The sequence below is a fragment of the Peromyscus californicus genome, unplaced genomic scaffold (assembly GCF_007827085.1).
Source record: "Peromyscus californicus insignis strain IS unplaced genomic scaffold, ASM782708v3 Scaffold_18__1_contigs__length_77618521, whole genome shotgun sequence".
NCBI lineage: Eukaryota > Metazoa > Chordata > Mammalia > Rodentia > Cricetidae > Peromyscus > Peromyscus californicus.
Genome location: NW_026294480.1, coordinates 34,213,499 through 34,240,745, shown reverse-complemented (window position 1 = coordinate 34,240,745; position 27,247 = coordinate 34,213,499). Strand labels below are relative to the sequence as shown.

At 37.0% G+C, this 27,247-nt stretch overlaps 1 protein-coding gene across 4 annotated transcripts in view; it reads right to left on the bottom strand.

Moving 5' to 3' along the window:
- The window catches only part of Adamts6 (ADAM metallopeptidase with thrombospondin type 1 motif 6), a 229,766-nt gene that overhangs the window by 160,826 nt on the left and 41,693 nt on the right, over nt 1-27,247 (bottom strand). For all 4 annotated transcript variants that reach the window (XR_008219495.1, XM_052743224.1, XM_052743225.1 and 1 more), the window contains one exon: nt 2,373-2,416. Coding sequence is in view for 2 of the 4 variants with exons in the window: in XM_052743224.1 (XP_052599184.1) it covers nt 2,373-2,416 (44 nt within the window). In the remaining 2 variants the exon portion in view is untranslated. The remainder of the gene's footprint in view (nt 1-2,372; nt 2,417-27,247) is intronic.

Here is a 27,247-nt window from a genome sequence, read left to right as displayed (position 1 = left end):
ATACAATCATGTGTACCTAGCAATTAATTTAGTGACTGTAGAATTGAATGAAAGATTAAAGTTACAATACATTATTTTGAGCAAAAAAAGAACAAATTAGACAGTAAACTACACCAAATCATTAGTAATGATAATGAAAGTACTAGGTAGTCATATTACTAATGCCAGAATAAAGAGCCTGTAAATGTAAATAATATACCTTTAAATAACAGAATGAAAATGTATATACTTATTTCCTTAAAACATATATGCTTGAAAATATAAGCCCTAGCTTATATGTATACTTGTTTTGAGGCTTTAGGGTTCATTGGTTCTAAAGTAGATAAAACACTTAATAGAAGCTGGGCGGTGGTGGCACATGCCTTTAATCCCAGCACTCAGGAGGCAGAGGCAGGCGGATCTCTGTGAGTTCGAGGCCAGCCTGAGCTACAGAGTGAGTTCTAAGGAAAGGAGCCAAAGCTACACAGAGAAACCCTGTTTCGAAAAACCAAACACTTAATAAGTACCTATAGAATTTGAACAATAACTAAACGAATTAAATAAAACACAGCAGGTGATTCTATATCAAATAATAATACCTGTTCCTTTATTATAACATTCATTTTCAAAGGAATTGTATTTTTTGATTGATTTTTAACAATATTCCTTTAGTAAAAGGTCAGATAGTACTCCTGCTTCATAAATAAGGAAATTGAGAAACAAGGAGGTTTAAAAGATAGTAAAAAGTCACAAATACTCTGAAACTGTCAAGGTTAGTCTCAACTTCAGGTTTTCTCAGTTGGTCTTAACTTGAAACACTACAAAGAAAACCCCAACATGAGCTAGTTCAGCAAAGAGAGCTCTTTCTGTGACAGGTATTAAACTAGCAAACTTTTCCGTGGTGAATACAAGGCATTGGCTAATTGGGATTTCTCCTCTAGTCATAAATCTTGAGGAACACGGGATAGGAGAAGCCATGTAAAAACTGATCAAGAGCCGGGCGGTGGTGATGCACGCCTTTAATCCCAGCACTCGGGAGGCAGAGCCAGGTGTATCTCTGTGAGTTCAAGGCCAGCCTGGTCTGCAAAAGCGATTTCCAGAAAAGGTGCAAAGCTACACAGAGAAACCCTGTCCTCGAAAAACCAAAAAAAAAGAAAGAAAAAAAAAAACTGATCAAGAGAAATTCCAGTCTTTGAAGAGATGTTTCACTGAACCACCAGGAAGTTGAGAACACTTTTTCTCCTAAGTCCACTCTAACTAGATATTCCCAAACGCTTAGGATATTCATAGGAACTGACTTATTCATTTACAGATAAGAAAACTGAGACTTGATATAGATAGAGAAGTCAAAAAAATTGACTTTCTCTTGCTTAGATATTGAGTCTGTAAAAGGTTTTCATGACACTAAAAATTGTCAAAGGGGGAAAAAAATCTCGTACCTTAAAATAACATTAGTTATTTTAAGATTTGGCCTTCTGAGAGCTGCATAATAATCCACTGTGTTTACATTTAACTTTCAACCAATATTAAACCATGCTTCATAACAAAATATCCTTTTTTAAAAATTCAAGATGATTACTGAAATGTTTTTAAAAAGAAAAAGAAAATTCCTCCTTCTTTCTCCATCTCCAGCTAACTGTTTGATGAAATTCTTTGGTGATTGGACTAACATTTTTTTAGATAATATCTGAGTTCATGGGAGATAAGTGGTTTAAAAAAATATACCAAAAGAAGTATAATTTTTATTTTTTATTTATTTTTCATTTTTAAAAGATTTATTTATTTATTATGTACATAGTGTTCTGCCTGCATGCATGACAGAGGAGGGCACCAGATACCATTACAGATGGTTGTGAGCCATCATGTGGTTGCTGGGAATTGAACTCAGGACCTCTGGAAGAGCAGCCAGTGCTCTTAATCTCTCCAGCCCCCTTTTCTAAGTATCTTAGTTTGTTTTCTTTCCTTCACTAGTCTTGATTTCAAGAAGCTTTCACTTGTCTCAAACACTCTGGTTTTTGTTTTGGGGGCATTTTTTGTTTGTTTGTTTTACAAAATGTATTAGAAAGACAGAAAATAAGAAAATGAGTGGTAACTATGACTTATAATTACTACTGATTTTTAAATAATCTCCTAAGTTATTTTCATTCATACCATTTGCCAGAGAATGCAAAGTTAATAAAAATTTAAATTTTTTCACTATTATGGGAACAAAAATTTGTTTCAAGCAATTATGTATGCAAGAAAGGACATGTTAAAAATTTTTAGGGGTAATTTCCCATGTAATAGAAAGAAAAATAACCAAATTAATAATAATAAAGAGTAGCATCATTGCCTCAAAGAGACATCTAAATTATCCTTTACTCAAAAACAAAACAAAACAAAACAAAACTTACCCAATGTTCCACAGGGCTTATTTTTATAAGTGCAGATATCATATCTACGGAGGAGAAAAAAGATAAAATTTGTAGAATATTTGTACATTCATTGCATTTCTTTTTTGGAGCTCTGTTTGTTCAGATCAAAATCAATGCAATTATGAGCAGCCAGCTGGAGTGTTGCTTGGCCAGCACTATGGGGAAAGGCAGACTTCACACACTCACAGTTCTGCCTGCAAGTCAGTAGGATACCTAACAGCCAAGAAATAAAGGAAAGAGTTCTATTAAACTATCTATCATATTGTTTTGAATAGCTCATCTACAGGTTGCTACTGCTTCAATCTCAATGAGTGGGTTTTATTATTAATAATAATCTCTTTGATCCTGCTGGACTGCTAGAGTATCTTCTTGTTACAGCCACAAACTATATGACTCTGAGCACCATTTGAAGCTCCTTCAACTAACTCTAACATAGGTACTTGTCTTTAAATAAATAAATAAAGACACCATAAATCATCAACAGGAATTAAATCAATGTTACATATTATTCCTAGTTGTACCCTAGAATTTACATGGTGAAAATACAAAAATTTTAAGTGGCTTATCAAATAGATAAATGAATGCTAAATAGAATGTTTTCTTAATGTTAGACTCTACTGTGAAGCTGTATCATAACGCAATACAAAAGATATTAAAGAAGTGTTGCATATTTAAAATAGATTACATTGGAGATGTTAAGTCAAAATGGATACGCTTATCTTATTTTATTATTATCCCTTAGAATCCTGTTTGTTTTCTAATGAGAGACAGAAAAGGAGTGAATTTGGATGGGAGAGGCAGGGAGGACCTAGGAAGAGGAAGGGGAAACTGTAATCAGGATATATTATGTGAGAAAAGAATCTACTTTCAATAAAAGGGAGGAAGTACCAGAGAGTATATACTGGACGTCATGATCAATTTATCTTGTGATTACCATGTTGCATATTATATTAAATAAACATAATTCAAATTAATTTTAAAAAATCATTTCATGGGTGATACAGATACATATGTATGCAATCCCCAAGTATCATACACACCTTTCCTAACAGTGATCTGCCTAAGAATGCATTTGAACTGCAATCCACCAGTTTTCCTGTTGTCTTTATTTTTCCACAATGAATCTGTTTCTACTCTCAAGGAAGAAAGCATCCTTCATCACACATCCCAAAGTTTGTTACAATGCACTGACTACAGAAGTCTCCAGAACATAAAACAAAGGGGTAATTCAAGAAAGAATTGATACTAGGAAATACATTAACAGCCAAGCAAGGAAAATTGGAGGGAAACATCTTTATTTTCATCCTGAGTGTTCTCCTGTTACAAGTTTATATCTCACAGTTGGAATTCAGAGACGGAATATTTTCATAGAAAGTATTAACACGTTAAAATGAAGTCAAGCTTGTTACTGACAGACAAGTTATGTCATAAAGAGAGATTGGCAATGATGACTGATTTAAACAATTAGATTATATAGTCAACATTTTCATAATTGGATGGGCAGAGTTACTTATGTTAAATTTCATTTAGGAGGTCAGTAACAAAAATTTTAAATGATGCATAATTGCACTTTAGATTTCATATATAAAATACTTATAATTTTAAGTCACTACAGAGACATTATCAATGTTATATATTGCTTTTATATTTTAATGAATATTGTCAAAACTTTCAAGCTTCAGATTTACCACATTCAGTTTATGACACCGGGGAAAACACAGGCACTAACATACATGCACATGCACACATGTGCACACACACACACACACACACACACACACACACACACACACACGTATACAGTAGGACCTGGAAAAATAATATCCTAAAGAAAAAGAGTATACTTTTCACTCAGAATCCTTTACACAAGTGAGTGTATAGCCTAACAAACATGATGCAGCAGGAGCCCCAAATTTAGGAAGAATCAAAGTCTCAAAGTAAGCCAAGAAGTTACGGAATCCAAACAAGGAGTACAAAAGTTGAACTGCAACTGGAAAAGGTCCTTTAAGGGCTTGGAGGATGGGTCGGTCACTAAAGCACTTGTCAGGCAAGCATGAAGACCTGAGTTCCAATACCAAGTAGCCATGAAAAAAGCCAGCTGTGGTGACAAGAGCATGTCATCCCAGTGATGGGACGCAGAAGCACAAGGACCTGAAATTGATTCCCATACCCATGCAGCACTGGTGAAGTGAAAACAAACTCTTCCTGGGCCTTGCTGGCCATCCAATCTGGTCTACTTGGTGAGCTTCAGGTCTGTGAGAGACTCTGCCTCAAGGACAAAGTGAAAAGTGCTGGAGGCTGTTCTCTGGCCTCCACATGAAAACATTAGTGTGCACCTATGCATGAGCACACAGGCAAACACACATGTGAACACACAAAAGAATTAACAAACATGGTCATTAGGGAGTCCATATATGCTGTATAGCTTTATGTCAACTTGACACAAGCTAAAGTCATCTGAGAGGAGCTCTTATGTCTCCATAAGATCTGGCTGTAGGCAAGCCAGTTGGGCATTTTCTTAGTGATTGATGGGGCAGGGCCAGGCATTGTGGGTGCTTTGGGTGGAACCATCCCTAGGCTGGTGGTCTTGGGTTCTATAAGAAAGCAGGCTGAGCAAACCATGGGGAACAACCCAGTAAGATGCAGCCCTCCATGGTCTCTATATCAGCTTCTGCCTCCAGGTTCCTGCCCTGTTTGAGTTCCTGTGCTGGCTTCCTTCAATGATGAACTATAATGTGCAACTTTAAGCCAAATAAACCCTTTCCTCTCCAACTTGCTCTTAGGTCATAGTATTATATTGAAACAATAGAAACCCTAACTAAGCAGCATATAAACCCTAGAGTTTACAGGAAGTCAAGGTTCTAGTTTGGGGTACGGCATGCATTTGGTGCCGTTCTTTCACCCTAATTCATGAGGTTTGACTGATTGAGCAAAATAAATAAATATATATATATGGTTGAATATCTGTGACTATAACATTGGTATATTTCTGCTGTAAACATTTTGACTATTCATTTTTGTCAGCACGTGAGTATCAGAAGACACTGACCAAAACATTAGACTATGTTGGACTTGAGGTCTGCGAAATACAGCACCGATTTACAATGAGAAAGCAACAGCACTGGAACCTGATGTTTCTACCCAGAGCCTGGGCTGCTCTCAACTTTGGTTGAAGCAGCTGCCTTTTGCAGTGGACAGCAGTCGGTGGAGAGCTGTGTGCCTGGCCAAAGCACTTAGAAAAAGAAAATAGGGGCGTAGCCCTAAATGGGACATCACCACTACCATCAAGACTCAGGGAATGCGACAAAAGAAAAGGAAGAAAGAATATAAGAAATGGAGGATGGGGAAGGAGACTGTGAAATGTTGTTGTTCCAAACATGACGATGTTACTGCAATCATGATGATGCTATTGCAATCATGAACACTGAGTCAGTCAGTAACTCCCTAATTTACATCATTAGTTACCTCCTGCTGAGATGAAGCAAACATCTCATCTCCAAGTCTCTCTTATGCATAACTCCTGTTTTGAAAGGCTTAGTTATTATGTGTATGGGACAGGGACTATGTGCACCTGTGTTCAGGAGCCTGGGGACACCAGAAGAGCAAGATCTCCTGGAGCTGGAGTCACAAAGAGTTGTGACCCACCTGATGTGGGGACGGGAACTTAAACTCTGGTTCTCTGGAAAAGCAGTATGAACTATTAACCACAGAGCTTCCTCTTTCCAGCATGACTTGAAGCTTACTTCTTAGTTCTGCATATGCTATTCTTCTACTACAAAATCAAGTTTTCTCTAAAAATGTAAACATTGGACTTTGGAATTCAAGAAACCATTTTGTTTTAGTTTACCTTTCTAGAACTATTTATTACTTTCCCCAACTTATGTCTACTTCTACCAAATATACTCACTATGCATTCACCACTATCTAAAAAGATTTTGAATTTCCCTGTATCCACAAACAGTTCATAAAAAACTCTTTTCCCATTTCTCCTGTGAAATTCTAGATATCTATTAGGTTCACTTCAAATACTTTATCCTTCATAAAGCAGGAACTAACACATCTAACTACTACAGCCAGCATGTGCTTGCTTTCCTATACTACAGGTACTCACATCCCAGATACCATCATCAGTATTTAAGGAATATGAAATAAAAACCAGACTAAGAAGGAAAGTAGGATCGGAGGAGGAATGTGTTAAATAAAGCAACAAAAACAATGGCAATAAGCTTGTCTTTAATTTTAAAAGAAAATTACACTGATATTTTTGTGTATCTGTGTTTGTTTACATGTGATAATGAACATGTTAATTTCATAGTTTATACAAAGACCTCTATGTCATTGTACACAGTACTTGTATATAATCTTTATTTGCCAATCACATCTCATTCAGGCTGTCGGAAAGCAAAAACAATTACTCTGTTACAGTCATTGGGAAATATAAAGACAAAATAATTGTGCAAATTAATGGAAGAGTACAAACAGCACTATCAAATACGTAACAATTCACCTCCTCTTTCCCATCACACACGGACAACTCAGCACCCCAGATTCTGTGGTGTGTGTAGTTCTTCAGTGTCAATTTCATGGCACTCAGAAGACAAACTGCATAGTATCCTCAGAACAACTCTAAAGTCACCTACTTCTTGTAAGCTGCTAAAAATACACACATGATATTATAATTTTCTTATACAATGCTTTATATTTTTAATAACTTACTATGTTGGTCTAATGCCTTTTTATTAATAGTTTTTGGGAAATGTTATTTTTATTTTCCATCATGTCAGCTGTCCTGAGAACGTAACTGAAGTTTGTGGATCCTCAGTAGTAAAAGAAAATAAACCTCTCCAGATTTTTTAGAACCTTTCTATATGAATTCCATGCTGAAGGGGGGGGGGGGGGGGCTACACACAAAAACTGAAGACTGTAGAATAAATACTAAGTCCCGAACGAACAGCTTAAAGTACTTTATACAAACACAAAATGGGTTTTGTTTGGATTCTAAATTTGTAGTAAATTTACAATCCATCCTGCTCCAAAATTCCTCTTTGTAAGATGTACAATTACAATGAATGTCTCAGTATTCCAAAGGCATTCAACAGACACCAATACCATCCACTTTAAAAGAAAAAAAGGGTTTAAATATATAAAATGTGGTACACAAAGTTCAGCACCAATGCCACTTCATGGAACAGGCACCTCGGTTTCAATCTAGAACTCCCAAATTGTTTCCGTTTCTACACCACTGCAACTAACAATCCTGCCAGACTACACAAAACCATCCAGTGGTTTTTGTCTGATGTGGAGAAGAAATCCAGAGGGACTAGGAGGTGCCACCAAATTCATGCCATGATAAAGATCTAAACTGGCTGCACTACAAATTACTGCCTCCCCTCAGCACATCGCTTGTTTCAATGCTTTATCTTTGTGTAAGAATTGTTTTGCCCAGTTAACTTAAAATTCATCGGGGGGAGGTAAGGGCATGAGAGGAAGGGAAGGATGCTTGGAGGAAGTAACTACAGTATATCTGAAGGGATTGTGATAGAAATGTTTTTGAAAGAGCCAACCTATAGAACTACAAGTTTTATTGCACAGTGATCATCCGGTCATAGCATGAAATTGTGTATGACTAAGAGAACATGAAGTTAGCCTGTCAGATTTGAATTCTAATTCTAGTGCTGCCAATAGCTGGTTATAAGCCCTCTTCCAAGTCATCTCACTGGGCATTAATTTTCCTGTCCTGTCTGTCTCAACGTCACACTACTGCCGTGAAGCCAGATGGAATATTCTCAATAAACACAAAAGCACTTAACTTTTAAAATAGTGTAGTTTCATTGTTGCTGTTCTAACCAGACAGAATTCTGACAATAAGTCTTTAAAAAAAAATTACCCAGGGATACTTCTACTAAGACCATTTCCTAAAAAACAAATTATAAAGTCAGAAAAGTAAACACTGCTCAAAATCATATTCTATAGCTGGACATTTCTTATTTCAACATTGGGAAGTAGAGATAGAGAATTCTTCCACATGTTCAGGATGAAAGTTCCCATCACTTGGTAGTTTTCACCACACACATTTCTTTCCACAGCCTCACCTCTCCCTGATGCAGAGATCACAGCCTCACCTCTCCCTGATGCAGAGATCATGGCCTCACCTCTCACTCATGCAGAGATCACTGTCTCACCTCTCACTCATGCAGAGAAGATCACTGCCTTCAGTGGGGTGATGGAAACAACTCTGTCCACAGTTTTCAATCTCATAAATGCAATTTTAAAAATCAAGCAGAGCTATCCTGATCCAATCAACAAATTTTTTTTGAAGGAAGGTAGAAATATCATAGGAAAATAATGTTTTTTAAAGTCTGGCATCAAAGAACACTGAAGAAATACTTTCTAAATTTTTTAGCAGAGGCCGGAAAGATGGTTCCAGAGTTAAGAGTACTGGCTGCTTTTCCAGAAGTCCTGAGTTCAATTTCTAGCACTCACACAGTAGCTCACAACTGTTTATCTATAATGGGATCTGATGTCCTCTTCTACTGTGCAGACATACATGCAGACAAAGCACTCATATGCATTAAATACATTTTTTAAAATTTAGAGTTAATTATTTCATTTTATGTATATGAGTGTTCTCCTGCCTGCATATGTACCTGGTACCCATGGATGTCAAAATAAGCATAGGATGCCCTGAAACTGAAGTGAAAAATATAAATGGTTGTGAGTCTTGTGGTTGCTGGGAACTGAACCTGGGTCCTCTGCAAAAGCAGTAAGTGTTCCTAAAGGCTGAGCCATCTCTAAAGCACATGAAGAAATATGTTTTAAAAGTTTATATATAATCCAAAGAGCAATATTAAAAGTACCAGCATTTTCCCCAATTACTATATAGTATCTAGAATTTATGAAGTCATATCCAAGACACTAACAGGAGCCTATCATCATTGGTTATTTGTTATATACTAAATTATAGACATTTTTTAAAATTTCTCAGTGACTATAGTTTAGTTCTATGAACATATAAAAATCCATATGGAAGATGTAATTCTCCTATAAATAACTAAACTCTACATTTTTGGAAATTATTAGAAAATACCATAATATATCTTTGATATAGTTTCAGATTGCTTTAATGGTGGCTACTACAATTTTTCTACTTTAGAATCAACATATTAAAACATAACATACTAAAGTGGTTTAATCCATAACAAAGATTATAAGAATAAGGATCTTCTTTTGAGCTAGGAAAATTATACCTCATTTATGTACTCGCTTAAGATAACATCATTTTGGGTAATTTTTAAATTAGCATTAGAAAAGTAAAAGAAATATTTAGCATTACTATGTAGTTTTTAGAAATACTATTTTCTCCAAAAATAATGTTTTCTGCAATGAGATACAAGCCTCTATTGTAGATGAGAGATCTACCCTCTATTCTATCATTTCTATATATCTTAATTTTTGTCTGTACTAGCAAAGGCTAAATCCACCACACAGTGTACTTTGTGGCTTGCAAATGCCTCATTCCCACCATGATGTAGGTCAAGCCTGCACGCCACAAACCTGCCATAGGATAGCTCAATCCCACAGGCTGCGGTTAACTTGAGAGAGACAAGTAGGAAGCTGTTTTTAGCTCTGTTTTAGAATCTTATTTTTTAGGTTTTAGGTGGAAACTCTAACCCCACATTGGGCACCATTTATAGCTGGAGTTATCTCCAGTCCCACTTGGGCCCACAGCCGCTCAGACCCAAGTAAACACACAGAGACTTATATTACTTATAAACTGTATGGCCATGGCAGGCTTCTTGCTATCTAGTTCTTATATCTTAAATTAACCCATTTCTATTAATATATAAGTTGCCACATGGCTTGTGGCTTACTGGTACTTTACATTTTGCTTCTTATGGCGGTGGCGGCTGGCAGCATCTCTGTGACTCAGCGTTCTACTTCCCAGAATTCTCCTCTCTCCTGTCCTACCTATACTATACTTCCTGCCTGGCTACCGGGTAATCAGCATTTTATTTATCAATCATCAGAGCAACACAATCACGGCATATAGAGTCATATCCACAACAATTTATTGGTAATCAATTTCAACCCAATGTTTTCTTTCTCTTTGGCAATAATTAGATGTCTTTAAAACACTGTTGAGTGTGTTTTGTTATTAGTAACTTCTTTCATCAACTTTAATCAAAATTTGTGAATAATCTACTAAATGAAAATAATTATGAAAGCACAGGTTAGTGGACTTCTATGTTATGCTATATTAATTAGAGATTGAAAAATAATCTTTAGGGAAAGATATTTGTCAATCAAGACAATGTTCAGGATAAGAAAATTATCTCTGGGATTTCAAATTTCAAATAAAAATAAATCAACAACTATTTTAAAATGTATTCTGCCAATACAAATGGTTACTACATGAAAAGTTGAACCTCTGAACTTTTCAGATCATTCCAGGACAGTTCTAGCTAATGTCAGCTACATGCTAAAATTCTGAGAGCCAAATGAAAGATACCTACAAAATATATTTTAAATTTTAATTTAGAAAATTAAAATTCAAAACTCACATAAGGATAATAAGGATTCTGGTATCCTCAACTACTGACATCTACCCAAGAATGGCTCATCTATCCAGAAAGGCAATGTTTCTGTGTTTAAAGCATTATAAATATTCTCAATATGACTGTAAGATATGGCTTTCTCAAAATAGGGATGTGAAAGGCTTTTGGCCGATATGTCAGTATTTTTCTCAGTAGAAAAGCTATGATAGTTGATCTTTTAAGATGAAAAGATTCTGTGTGAGGAAATGATTTACTGATTATCAGCCAAAATAAAAACAAGAAGGCTTGTCAAAGCTTCTTCACTGGGTGATGCTTTTCTTAGTTAGTGATATAACATGGAGCATCCAGAGGACAGCATGGGGAAGGAAGTATGGATATAACCCCTGGAGTTTTGAACTGCAGTCTGGTACTATCATCAATAACAAATGGTATCTTATTTAGTTGTTGATAATGGAATTCTGACTTATTTTTATATAATAACTATAGATCAAAGTGACTTAAGGAGTTATGACTCTTATCCAGCTGATCAAACCTAAATCTTTTACAGACTCTACCATAATCATCTACCTTTTAAAAAACTGTTGTGCTTGATTAAGGAAAATATAAATACATCTAAAACATGGAAAGCAATATGATGCAGCAGAAAGTCCACTTTAAGTCAGTAGATTCACCATTTATTAATTATATACCACAGATAGTATTAGAGACAATTTTAAGAACCCATATTAGGAAACTGTTCTAAGGTACTCTTCAGAAGCACCTGACCGAAGGTAGTATCTTATGCACTTAATTCAACTTGGAACTGTAGAATCACCTACCTAAGCCCTTCCTACAAGACAAAATGAAGGCTATTACATGAGAGAACATACCAGTGTCTTTATCTGTAACTATTTCCCTTGGTTGTAAGCTTTTCAGAACTTTAAAGTTTTGATATGATCACCAACTTTCAGTAAATGAGCAAGACTACAAAATCAAATGCTTACAGATAAGTTCTTGGCTCTGGTTTTTAACCTCATAATCATCAAGTGAAATTTTACAACTTTCTTTTTTAAATTCCAAAGGCAAAATTATTTGAAAAATTCAGTGTGCACAGTCTTGGGAGTTAAGCAGAGTTGGGCCTGGTCAGTACTTGGATAAGAGAAATGCTAACAAAATCTACTAATAATATCTGAATCCAACCAAGAACAGGAAAAAGTAAGTACCAATACTCCTGGCAGAGGAGTAGGAAGATACTCAAACCACTACTTGATGTATTAGTTTTGTGGATTTACACTCCATACAAAAGGTACAAGAGTCTCACTTATGCTGGGTTTCATCAGGATCGATGTTCTTAACACTATCATCTTACGGACCTCGTATCCTCAGTAGCAATAGTTTTAAAGTTCAGACTATACTAAGTGTTATTGAAGTCTGATGCAATCCATGTGACTGTTGTTCATACGATCAGTACAAATGCCAGATACCTTCCCACCTCTACATTCAGTAGCAGAACTGCTGCTCTGCTCCATAAATACTGTTGGTTCTGGATGACTTTCAGGGAAAAACCAAAAAGAAAATAAATTATAGCAGTCAATCCAAGAGTCAAGAAGGCATGGGGGAGCAACCAAGACAGTCTCTCCTTTCTACGCACCAATTCCAAGAAAAAGAATGGAGAAAGAAATTCTTTTTAATATAGGCCAGTTAGTTTACAAGACAAAACAAGGGGAAAGTTGTATGTTACATCGGAATTCTTCAAAAATTACAAGATAATCATAGAGTTACATTACAATAAATATTCCCATGAGCAAATGGAACTGAAAACTTAAAAACCTAAATAACAATTATACCTCTCATTTCCTGATGAACAAATACAAGATACTGCTAAAAATAAGTGACTTAAATGAACTAATTACTGTGGCAATGGGGGGAGTCCCACATTAATCTTAAAAACATACTGTTTAAGTTAGGAAAGGTCACCTTTAATAGTCCAATCTCAAAGACTTAATTGAAAACATACATGTGTATATCTTGCATTTATGAAGGACAAAGTCTAAAAGGTGTGCTTAGTACTAAAACTTATCTGATTTTCCCACAGATATGATTAGTTTTCCCAAGTGCTCTCAGCCCTCATCTGTCAGTGCCTCTAGGAACCCCCTTTAGTGGTACAGCTTACTTTACTCAAGATCAAAGCAGTTTGCATCAAGGCAGGAAGACTATTTATTTCAATCTTAAACACCTTCAGAACAACCTTCTGGGTAGTTGAGGCTTATATTCTGACTGCATCCCAACTTAACTTCTGCCCCGTCCTGTTCCTTCTTCTCCCCCTACAGCTAGAAATACCAGGAGTTCTCAGAGAGGCTCGCATATTAATCTTCTGTTTTGGGGGAAAGTAATTTGAAACTATCATAGGTAAATCAAGCAGGGCTATATACACAGCTGTCTTAGGGTTTCTATTGCTTCAATGAAATACCATGATCCAAGATCAAGTTGGGAAGGAAAGGGTTTATTTGGCTTACAGTAGCACATTATAGTTCATCATCAAAGGAAGTCAGGATAGGAACTCAACCAGGGCAAGAAGCTGGAGGCACGAGCTGATGCAGAGGCCATGGAGGGTACTGCTTACCAGCTTGTTCCCCATGGCTTGCCCTGCCTGCTGTCTTATAGAACCCAAGACCACCATGATCCCTCCATCAGTCACTAATTAAGAAAATGCCCTACAGGCTTGCCTATAGCCAGATCTTATAGAGGCATTTTCTTAACTGAGCTCTCTCCTCTCAGATGACTTTAGTTTGTGTCAAATTGACATAAAACTGGCCAGCCCAATAATCAATCACACAAAACTCCATTTAGAGATCATGTTATCCAAACAGCTTGGGACCAGAAACATTTGAATTTCGGATATTTCAGATTTGGGAGGATTTGAATATACAAAATGAAATATCTTCAGATATGGCATCAACTTAAACACAAAATTTACTTATACTTCATCTATACCTTAAACACAAAGCTAATGATAACCATTTTATAGTATCCTTACATTGTTTTAAGAAACAAAAATAGAGAGCTTGTTAGGCATCCCTTGCTTTGGACATTTAAAAAGTCTAAATACTGTTTCTATTTGAATCTACCACTACCTTGAAATATAAGTAAGACAACAAGATGAACTAAATGTACTCATTTAAAATTGAATGTTTTAATACTTACATTTATATTTTGGTCCAACTATTTGTATTAGTTACTTTTCTCATCATCATGACCAAATACCTGACAGACACAACTTAAGGAAAGATGTCTATCAATTCACCATTTCAGTCCATGTTAGCAAGACAGGCACAGAGTTAATGGCAGTGAAAGCTTGTGATGTGATCGAAGCTCTTACATCCTAACAGACCAAGACGCAGAATGCTGACCCATTGGGGCTGGGCTATGCCCTCACATGTCTATCCCCAGTGACCACCTACACAAGCCAAGCCCTACCATCTGATGTAGTGGGTAGCTGTTCCAGCTTTGACCTAGAAGTACTACCCCTAGTGAGGCTTGTGGTAACTGTCACACCTACCTATGACCTGCCTCTGGGGTGGGGCCAAGATGGAAGCCCTTAAGACCCAAGATCCAGACATGCCAGGCCTCTTGGTTCCTCATGATCATGGATGGTGGATGGCAGACCAAGTCAGAGTTCTCCAAAGAACCCCACTGGACTGCACCTCACCTCTCCCGGATCCTGTAACCAACCCCTTTACTGGCTGTAAGTTACCCCAAAATAAACCTCCTTTTTAACTACGTGGAGTTGCCTTGATAAATCCCCACATTATCTGGCACCCAACGTGGGACACAAATTCATGACCCTAAGATTAAGAGTCTCATGCTATACCGACTGAGCTACTATAGTCTCCTTAAATACAACCGCTCAAAACACAACCTTCAGCTGGGGAATCAAGTATTCAATACACTAGCCTCTGGGAAGGAAACATTTTTTGATTCAAACCACAGCAGTCTGTCCCTAACTCCTATAGGCTTATGGCCATCTCACATGCAAAGGCTTTAATCCCACCTTTAGGAGGACCCACCTTTCAAAAGGCCAAAGTTCCTTCTAATGCTCAAAGCAAGTGATTAGCTGTCAGCCCCAGCAAAATATAACAAGAAAATAATAATAAACAAATTAAGCCAAAACAAAAACAAAAGAAAAATGTTAGGTACTCCCCATATATAATGAGAGAGTAAACATTTTCATTCCCAAAGTAAGAAATAAGAAAACAGCAATTGTTGTAGAACATCATTTTAAGGTGTGTTACTTTTGTTTATGTTGTATTTGTTAAACTCTGTGAAGCTGTGTTACTGTGCCTGTCTAAAACACCTGATTGTCTAATAAAGAAATAAACAGCTAATAGCAAGGCAGGAGAAAGGATAGGCATGGCTGGCAGGCAGAGAGAATATACAGAAGGAGAAATCTGGGAGAAAAGAAGTAGCCAGAGAAGAAGGAGGACTCCAGAGGCCAGCCACCCAGCTACACAGCAAGCCACAGAGTGAGAGTAAGATTTACAGAAGTAAGAGAATGGGAAAAGCCCAGAGGCAAAAGGTAGGTGGGATAAGTTAAGAAAAGCTGGCAAGAAACAAGTCAAGCTAAAGGCTGGGAATTCATCATTAAGAAGAAGCCTCTATGTGTGATTTATTTGGGAGCTGGGTGGCAGGCCCCCTAAAAGAGCAAAACCAACCAACAACAAGCAATAGATTAGAACAAAACAAGACTGAAAGTGTTCAACATTCATAGTATGTGGTGGCATCATCTGAAATCTAAGAGACTTCAGCAATTTCTCCCCTATGGTTTTGTCAACTTCAGCTCAAATCTGTAAGTGTAAAGTATTACTTGAAGATAACCCTGACTCCTGCTATCTCCATTATCTTTTGTTCTCTAGTGCAACTTAGGTTTCACATACACAATTTCAAACACTGACCTCACACTGCTACACACTTTCTGGTCTCATAGTCTTTTTTTCTGGAAATATGGTGCAAGTTCCATGGTCCCATAACTCTTGCATTCTTTGTGCCTGAAAATCTAGAACCATGTAGGTAACACAAAATTCTGCAGGCCAGTGGGAGGATTTGGGACCATTTATATCTGTGGTTCTCAACCTATGGGTCATGACCCCCTTGGCAAACCTCTATCTCCAGAAGTATTTACATTATGATTCATAACAGTAACAAAATTAGTTATGAGGTAGCAATGAAAATAATTTTGTGGTTGGGGGTCACCACAACATAAAGAACTATATTAAAGGGTGGTAACTATATTAGGAAGGTTGAGAACCACTGCATTAGACCATGACTATGGCAGCCTCAGGGTGTTTCTTTGGCCAAACCTATGAAAACATTATCTCTAAGAGGTCATTTTCCAGGAAGGAAACCCTATTGTTCTATCTTTTCATGCATTCTATTTGTAAAGCAAACTCAGTCACACACACACACACACACACACACACACACACACACACACACACACACATTTATTCCTGGAGCATTAAGCATAAGAGTCTTACCTTCAAGGTACTTTACTATCCTCTCTGCATAAAGCCCAAGGTTCTTTGCAATAAAAGGTATTGATCTCTTTAACAGCCACTGTCCTGTCGTTGGTACTTGCTTTACTCACATCTACCCTGCCTGCAACTTTTGACACACTCATGCTCCTTTCCTTACCAAACGGTACAATTTTCACATCTTTCTGCTGGTTTTGGCTTTAGAGTCTTGCTATAAATTCAGCTAAAATCAGCCAGTAATGACTGCCATAGCCCAGAAGCTATGCCGTCTTGAAAGTTTCTCCACCAAATAAATTAGTCCATTACTTTCGGATTCAACCTCACCCTTAATTTTCAGGAAATTGGAAAAATGTAGCCAGATTCTTTGTTTAAAGGTAACAAGCATGGCCTCTAACCAAATTTATGATAGGAACCTTGTTCCCTTCTATGACTTCATGAGCACAGACAGCCTTTACCATCTATGTTTCTAGCAACATGCAACATGCTGGTTTTCCAAACTCCCATCAGATGGCCCAGTAAACTCTGTTTACAGTACTCTGGGACTTGTCTAGCTCACAGCCCTAAATGCCACATTCATCCCACAAATTCCAAAAGTCTACATGCCAATCATCAGTTCTGACCACAACAACAACCCCATTTCTCAGTACCAACTTCTGTCTTAGTTATTGTACTAATTGCTGTGAATACCACATTACAGAAGCAACTTGATGGAGGAACACTTGATTTGGCAGGAGGCTCCAATCTATCGGAATGAAGAAGGAAATGCAAAGCTCATGTCAGTGGGAATGGGAGGAGGAGGCTCCTGACATTTTGGCAGATGTGAGGAAGAAGCTCCTGATGTTTTCGCAAATCAGGAAGCAGAATATTAAATCAGAGGAAGCAGGACTATAATCCTCAAGACCTGCCTCCAAGAGCCTGCTTTTACCATCCACACCTTATGTCCTTAAGGTTCTAAAACCTTCTAGAACAGTGCAACCAGTTCTGCATCAGATTTAAACCATAACAACTGTCAAACTTAATTTGGAATTTTTTTATGTGGTGTTGGATCATTGGGTTACATTCCCACATGAAACTTTTAAAGATATCTAATTATACTTTTAATAATAATAATAATAATAATAATAATAATAAATTTCCATGGCATACAAACAGTATTGTCTACACACTATATGCGAAATAAAAATTTGGCAAGAGTTCACAAACAAAGCAAAACAAACTCCCCAAACCTTCACAGCTTCTCTACATATGAGAACCTGGCACTTTCAATTTCCAACTTCACTTCATGTCTATTTCCGCACACACTGTTATTACCTGACAGCTGAGCTACAGCTTCCCCCCTGCTTAGCGTATGTTTATATGTAGGCCTGGATGATGCTTCACTTGTCCCTGAACAGATCTTTCGCAGGCTTCAACAGTTAGCTGCTGCATCAGTCCTGAGACAAACTTTTATGGACCATGCCATATCTGAGCACTTTTGTTTATTGTTCTCTGACATGGTTATTAGTCTTAGAGTATCTATAACAAAATATGTCATACACAGGGGTAACTTAGAAACAACAGAAATCTATTCCTCATATTCATGGAGTCTTAGAAGTCAGATCAAAGCGCCAACATTTGGGATCTGCTGTGGGCTCTCTGCTGCACAGATGCAACATTCTCACTGTATATAATCAAAAGGCAGAAGAGGGTACCAACTTCCCTTGAGCCTCTCTGTAAGGGAAGTAATCTTATTCATAAGGGCTCTGCCTATTATCACTCCTATTATTATGAATTACATATATCCCTCTTCTTAATACCATCACCTTGGTGATTAGATATTGGCATATATATTCTGAGGAAGTGGTTTGTAAAAACACTCAGATTATATCACAATATGTATTTTTCTGTAGAGTTCATATTAATAATAAATACATATTTCTTCCCTTGTTAATCCCCTTCCCTCTTCAAATATAACTTCCACCAGTAAGACTGCAAGGAGGTTTCAGTGTCTGGCACAAAATAAATTCCAACAAATATTTGAACACCAATGACTACAAGCTAAAGTTGGATAGACTTAAGTTTGAAACTTAGATCTGTGATTTTTTTTTAAACCCGGGTGGCCAAAAGTCTCCCTTACGCCATACATTCCTCAAATGTGAAGTGATACATGATGGAAGCATAAGTTACAAAACTACTCTGGATTTATACAAAGTAAAATACATCAAGTGCTTAGCAGACTTCTGGGGCAAGATTGTGTATTAGGAGCTGTCTCTGCTTCTATGAGTTAGAAGACTTGGGGGCAAAGGACCTCTATTCCAAAGATGGAATAAAAGGAAAAGAGAGCATCAGGAATCTCAGAAGGAGTGACAGGACAGATTCAAAGCATGGAAAACTAAAAGATTACACAGCCAACAGCAGAAGACAAGAGCTCTAGCAGAAGCTCCTGGGCTGCCTGTAGAGGAGGAGCTAACACTGTGGCCATAGCTTCACTACTGCTGCGAATCGAGCCTTCAAAGAAGCCTCACACTTAAAAGACCTCCAAATAAAATTAGAAGAGAAACTCACAACCGATGTGCAAATCACACCCAGAAATATATGAAACATGAAAAAGAAAGGCAAAAAACTCTTCCAAAAGATCCTATTCTTCAATAACAATTCTAAAATACAAAATGGATGAAATAAAAGACAAGAACTTTATAACCGCAGTTGTAAAACATGTCTGTGACTTCAAATAAGATCCAAACAAGGTGAACAAAAAGGAAGTCAGTTAAAGACTTATGTAAGAAAGTCAGCAAACATGGATGAAAAAAACTCATCAACAGGATTTAGAAATGCAGCAAGGAAATTGAGATTGTGTGTGTGGTAGAAGAGAGGTAACATGTTGGGAAGAAAGACTCAGTATGTCAAGTAAAAAAAACAGTGGAAAGGATCAAAGAACACTGAATGTGAAAGAATAAATTAAAAGTAAAATAAATACACTTGTTCATTTTTTATTAATATAAACTTGCATTTCTAAGTGTTGCTATTCAATACACTGAAAAAAGTAGCATGTGGCAAAGGCCACTCATACCTTGGAAAATCATAAAATAGAGATCTCCAGCCAGAAATAAAAACAAGTATCAGCTTCAAAACCCACCCCCAGCAACCCACTTCTGCTATCATGCCTATACGTACCCAAAGTCCCACAACCTCCCCAAAATGTCAAACACATGAGCTCATGGAAGATATTTTGCACCAAATAACATAGCATCTTTTTGAATGTGTAATTAGAAATACTTTCATTTGCTTTAATGAATAGAACAAGATGTAGGTGATCAAGATAATTCTCAAAGCTTAGACTTAGAACATTTCTTAGCTTAAAGGAATAATTAGGGCCTAACACATTATACACTAATTCCAGACCCCTTCATGTAGAAAATAGAAATAAAGGCCATTTTAAAAATTAATTCAGTTGGCCTTAAGCTCCCATACTAGCTTCCCTTTAGGATGGATTGTGACCTAAAACTTTGACACAAAGAAGAATGAATTAATAAGACAGGGATTTGTGGATTTGCATCTGATGGAAGCCAATGATGGCGAAGGAGACCCTCCTGATGTGTGGATGACTCTACACTCAATAGGCTACAACAAGGCTCTGGAGCTGACAGAGGCATGCCCATTCATCAATACCTATGCAGAAAGATGAAAGCAAGAATTAAAGCTGTCACCGGGCAGTGGTGGCACGTGCCTTTAATCCCAGGACTAGAGGCAGAGACAGGCAGATCTCTGTGAGTTCAAGGCCAGCCTGGTCTACAGAGCAAGATCCAGGACAGGCACCAAAACTACACAGAGAAACCCTGTCTCGAAGAAAAAAAAAAAAAGAATTAAAGCTGTCCATATGGAGGCAACTTGAGAGACACTTGCAAATCTGTCTTTGATAGAAGCGATGCTAAAGTCATGGATGGGTATGAAAATAAAATTGTACATTGTTGCAAATATGACACTGGATAATGTCAATCATTGAAAATAAGCCAGATAACAAAGTGACTATACACATCAGCAATGAACTGAGTAAAAACTGCTTCAACAACAGAGGACTCAATGTCTTTTCAGTAGAAGTAGCAATAAGATCTATGGTCTGTTAACATGTAATGCCCCTGAGTGAACAAGAAGAATGAATATATTATTGTGTGTATTTCCTTATATATTAAATAATTCTACTTGGAGCTATCAAACTAAGAAGTATTTTAGGCTCAGCAGGCTTTTGGGAACCTGTTTCCCATGCTGGATTACCTTGCCCAGCCTTAATGCAGGGGGAGAAACTTGGTCCTGCCTCAACTTGATGTGCCATGCTTTGTTCAGGCCCACAGGAGGCCTGCCCCTTTCTGAATGGAGACTAAGGAGGGTACATGGGAGGCCAAGAGGTTGGGGGGATGGGGGAGACAGGAGGAGAGGAGGGAGGAGAAACTGTGGCCAGTATGTAAAATAAATGAAGAAAATAAAATTAAAAAAAGAAGTATTTTAGATCAACTCTGTTATTTATTCACTTAATGCTGTTCCATGTAACTGGGATACTTAATAATCTATTTCATTCCTATGCATTTATGTTTTATGTCCATGTTACATATTTTATTAATCAAAAAATAAAATAAATAAAAATCAATTTACTTTTATTCATTGAGAATCTCTTTCTACAAATAGCTTAGTCAACACTGTAACAAAATCAATAAGATATAAAAATTTCATTATAAACCAGGTCCACTGCACTATGAGTTTTCACCTGGTATTATGCCAGAAATTTCAGTGAGTTGGTAAAAACTGGAGCATATTAGGGAATTAATCAATCTCACCATGGAGCTGTAGAGCAGAAGGAAAGGATGTTCTCAAAGCAAAGAGAAATGAAGCAAAAGAATGGGAAATATCTCAGCAAGGTCAAGCAGATGTTTTCACCACTGAAATGACCCACGTAGCTGCTTCTCTAATTCCACGTGTATCCTAGAAGGAAGGACAGACCATTTGAGCTGCCCTTCTTACAGACCAGGATAACAGAAAGAGCCAAGGATCAACAACCTCAACTAGTTGATATTTTTCTTTTCTTTTATTTTTTAACCATAGCTATCCTTTTCCTCTTTGATTATATCCTATACAAAAACTGGAGCTATAGAGAACAGAGGTATGTATCATGTTCTTCACTTTGATTTTCCAGAAGAATCTGCTTTATGACTTCATGTTAAATACTAGCTTCAAATGTCTCAAAATAATAAAACACTTATGAAATTATTTTGTATTTTTGTTTTTACACACACACAGACAGAGAGAGAGAAAGAAAGAAGGAGGAGGAGGAAGAAGAGGAGGAGGAGGAGGAAGAGGAAGAAGAAGAAGTAGTAGTAGTAGTAGTTCCTGAACCTTTTGACACAAGGGTTCATTATTCCTAAATATTCTCAGTATTTATTTCTTCCATTAGGCATATTTTCTCATATAACCACAGGGAAATCACTCACATTTACAATATGTTTATCTAATCTATATTCCAATTCAGTCATTTGACCTAAAAATGTCCTTTTTCTTCTTCTTCTAAAACAGAATCCAGCATAGACTAGGTACTGTGTTTAAATGTTCTCTCTCTCTCTCTCTCTCTCTCTCTCTCTCTCTCTCTCTGTTTCTCTCTCTCTCTCTCTCTCTCTCTCTCTCTCTCTCTCTCTCTCTCTCTCCCTCCCTCTCTGTCTTTCTTTTTGTTTTTTGTTTTGCCTTTCGATACAGGGTCTTGCTATGCAGCCCTGGCTGTCCAACCTGAAACTCACTCTGTAGACCACACTGGCCTTGATCTCAGAGATTCACCTGCCTCTGCCTCCCAGGTGCTGGGATTAAAGGTGTGCACCACCACTGCCTGGCTTTACTAGTCATATTTCTTCAGCCTTTTAATTTTTATTTTCCATAGCCTGTTCTTTATGACATTGTCATGTTTGTTATTTTTAATAAATGACTCTACCTTACTCTTACAATCAAGCATTTCTCATTTCTCTGAGGAACCTCTAACCTTCCTCTTCTTTGCAAACTTAGAATTTTATAGTTGTTCTCAGCGAGTTCTAACAATGGAAAAGCCAACATTATAAAACAAACTGGAAATTTAAAACAAAAAATGTATCTCCAACTACATAAGAGTTTAAATGTATCAATAAAGTACCCTTATGGTCACTCAGAACATAATAAAAAGGAAATATTAAAATATTACATTTCATATTTCTTTGTAAATTATCTAATTTCTCAGAATATTCCAAATATGCCCTGCCAAGTCTGCCAAATTTTCTCAACATTTCAAATTGGCAATGCTTTTCTTTTCTTTTTCCTGTTGAAAACTGATTTTCAAAATATGCTCAGTATATCTCATTTTACAGTTATTCCATTTTAGCCAACCTTGAAAATGTGCTCAAACCTCAAAGGCAAAAATAGTAATCAATAAGCTCTCCTTTCTCCAGAGGACACAAACACTAATGTGCTAAAACAAATGTCCTTTGTGACTCTCTAGGTTTAGAGTATTACAGGTATTAAACACAGGGGAGTTGACAACATAAGACAGCTTTAAAAAGTTTGTAGGAAATACATGTCATGTGAGTGTAACAGAATCCTCCCACGAACCTCTCACAAATTAGTATGGCAACTCCTCTTTATGAATATATACTATACAATGCAGTTTTACATTCATAATTTTAACATTTAGGTGTAGCTGGAGTTTTCTCCAGTCCTGCCCAGTCCCTCCTAGTCCCACAGCCACTCAGACCCAAGTAAACACACAGAGACTTATATTACTTATAAACTGTATGGCCGTGGCAGGCTTCCCACTATCTAGTTTTTATATCTTAAATTAACCCATTTCTATTAATATATAAGTTGCCACATGGCTTGTGGCTTACTGGTACTTTACATCATACTTTTCATGGTGGCTGGCAGCATTTCCTGACTCAGCCTTTCTGTTCCCAGAATTCTCCTCTCTCTTTGTCCTGCCTATACTTTCTGCCTGGCTACCAGCCAATCAGCACTCTATTTATTAACCAGTCAGAGCAACACATTCACAGCATACAGAGTGATATCCACAGCATTTGAACATATGGATTTAATTATCCAAAAACTTCTGATTTCATATGGAACATTAGCAAATTTCACTATCTAGGCAGTGCTGCACAATTTTCAAAATATCTCCTATATAAATACCACTTCATTAAAAACCTAGCATGTTGGGGAAAAAGAATAAACATTTTATTATCTGTGAGTACACAGATGATTCTCCAAAAATGAACTCTGAAGTAAAGTAAGTGCGATTTCAAGGAAAGTTGGGCTTTTCTTCCTCATTATATGTCAAATAATCTCTCCAAAAGAAGAAAAAGTAATTTGGAAAGCGATTCTGTTACTGTTAGTCAGCTTTTACTTCTGTCTTATTTGTATGTCACATGAAAATATATACTTGTAAAAGAAAAGGGAGAGCAAACAGTTCTCCACACAGTCCTTGAAAAAATCAGGCTAAGGAAGATCAGAAGCTATACATAGTGATGGGATTACTCATTATTCATGTGCAAAAGTGGTCACAGTAACATGGGTCCGCATACAAATGACTCACTATTAAAGGTGTGTGTTTAATCCTCAAGAGGCTTGACAAGTCGATGATGTTAGAGGAAGTAATTCCCACGCCAAAGACAAGTTCTGCTTTTTTTCTTTTGGGATACTGGTCATTGTTTCCTCTGTGTAAGGAAGGTGATTACCCTAAGGCTGGAGCATGCAGAGAAAGTCTAAACTCGCCTACACAGAGAAACCATGTTAGAGAGATAAGATGCTTTATTGCCCAGCTCCTACAGTCTCCCATTGTCCCACCTCAAGTCAGGGTATAGGTGTAATTACACTAGAGACCTATGTAGAAGTGCCCAATTCAGTACTCCCCAACCTCAATACCAAGAGAGCAGGAGCAACAATAAAAATGATGGTCATTGTTTTAATACACTGTTTTGGTGTGAGTTGTTATGTAGCAATAGAGAAAGAAAAAACAGCAGCATAGCAGACAGGGAATGTCATGGACTGAGTTGAAAAAGAATGCTCAGGTAAGGAATCAAACATGGAATTTCATCCTGAGTCAAGGGCTAAGGTTATAGCTCAATGGTAGAGCATTTGCCCAGCATGCATGAGGTCCTGCATTCACTTCCAAGTACCACAAAAAAATAATAATAGTAATTCTTATTCAAGGTTCTACAGGGCTCTCATTTTTTTCAACTTTCATTTTCTAATCAATGTAATATAAAACCCAAAGCAAAAGATTTATAAAGCATAAATGATAAAACAGTGCTGAAAGAGTGAACAGTATTAAGTAGAGCTATATTTTCAATATTTGGACCCATCTACAAAGTTCCAAAGGCTTAGCTTCTGGATTATCCTTTCTTTTTTTTTTTTTTTTTTTTTTTTGGTTTTTCGAGACAGGGTTTCTCTGTGTAGCTTTGCGCCTTTCCTGGAACTCACTTGGTAGTCCAGGCTGGCCTCGAACTCACAGAGATCCGCCTGGCTCTGCCTCCCGAGTGCTGGGATTAAATGGATTATCCTTTCTAATAATGACATTACATGATGTAGATTTGTCATTTAATAATTTATGGAGTATATAGGTACATGATTTCATTTGATCATATAAATTATCCTATACAGTCTCAGTCAGAGTCTTGTAGAAACAAAACTAAGTCAAAGAAGTTACATGAAGAGCTTAGAAGAAAAGTGTTCACTCTGCTCAAACAGAAGACTTGAACTGCTAGCCTGAGCTGATGGCCAAGATAGAAGTATGTGCATATAAAACAGGTGGTATATCAGATCTAATAATTAATCAATTGCTTAATGCATGTATAAGTGGATCACAAGAGATGTATAATAATAGTATGTTCCAAAGTGTATAATAAATAGTATGTATAATAAATAACTAGACTATAATAAGTAGTATGCTCCAAAGTTCTGAACTTTTTACTTTAAAAATACCTTCCTTTGAAATTTTGCATTTTTATTATACTCTGGATAATCATTAAAGGCTATTCTAAGGACTAATCTCAAGGGTCTTGTAATCTCTCAAAGTTAAACAAAGTAGGTGCTATTTCAAAGTCTTTTAAGGTTTGATTTAATGAATGCCAAGCATCTCAAATCCACAGGGAGGAATTTTCTAGCACAACCTCACTGGCTATCTTCTGAAAAAGAAAGTTAGCATATGCACCAAGTGGAGTTCTTGCTGTGCCCCAACCATTGCTTATGAGGGTGGATGATATGTGTTGCTATTGTCCTTTGGTCTACACAAATAGATGTGGTTTTAAGAGTTCTCTGCCCTGTGCTTGTCCATTAACTACGTCTCCCCAAACACTGGAACAGTTCCATCTCCTTTTAACAACTTCCCATTAAAGCTCATGGACCATATCCTGTACTTAATGGGCTGTTAACATTTTAAAGCTCCTGTACCTCTACTGTAAATCCCTGGTCCCTATTGAAATGCTGAAAATATATACAAAAAGGTTTTCCCAGCTGAAATGAAGAAATCACACGGACTCACATTTTGACAAACAGTAAACTGTCTCATTATAATAGGTTTTGTCATATCAGCGTAGCACACAGTGATTATGACAGCTGTGTATCGGGAAGCAGTGAATATTGCTGGGCACATGCAGACATTTCACTGGCTTCAAGCCACATACTTGTCATGTTAACCCAGCATAGGCCACAAAGCACTTGCTTAATCATTAACATGGCACCTGGGTGGGAAAAAAAACAAACTAAAATTAAGGTAATATGCCCAAAGAATTTAACCATATTATTTATTTCAGTTTAATAAATACATACAAAACATTAATGAGATTAATTAATTATCTGAAGGAAACTAACTGAAACTTGAAAAATGTTTGGAACAATTCACTTTTGGGGACAAGGGATATGAATAAACAGACAAGATAATTTTATTTCTTTTACCTAACTTCACACATTTAAGTTCAGAAAGAAATACTGAGATAAAACTTCCCAAGGCTTAAAATGTCTTCATCATGAGATATCTTGGTCCTAAGAAAGAAGACGACACTATCTGACTGAAGAAAGCATTTCCTTTCTGGGGCCATCTGCTTGAATCCTACTCACGTCTCACCTTCCCCTTCCCCTAGTTGCTCCTCTCTCACTGGCTGCTTTTCCTATCTTCTATCCTGACGTTTCTTTCTTCCTCTCTGACCTTTAAACACTGAAGCAATCCAGATTGAATCCTCAGAATGCTTCTCTACAAATATTTTATTTCTAGTTCACTGACTTTAAATGATAATCTATATACTGATGTGCTCCCTACCAGAGTGTAGCCAATTGACTACTTGACACTTCTTCTCACCTACCTAATAAGCATCGTAAAATTAGCAAGATTAAAATCAAGAAATCTTACCCTTTCCTTATAAATCTGTTGTTTAAGCATGTTTTCCCTTTAAAAGACAACTCCGCACGGGGGCGGGGGGGGGGGGGGGACACACTTGTCAGTGTAAGATTAGTGACTTTTGTTTACTTTGGTTATTCTCTCTCTCTCTCTCTCTCTCTCTCTCTCTCTCTCTCTCTCTCTCTCTCTCTCTCTCATTGTCAATAAGGACTGGGGAGATGGTTCAGTGGTTAAAGTTCTTGCCAAGGAAGAGGACTAGAATTCAAATCCTTAGAGCTATGTAAATGCCTGATAAGAGGAGTGCTAGTCTAAAATTCCAGCCTCGGAAGTGAGAAGGAAAAGGGAAGAGGGGTTAGGAGGGGATGGGAATAGCACAGGAGAAAAAAAAAGTTGAGTCCTGGTGAAAATCTCAGAATATGG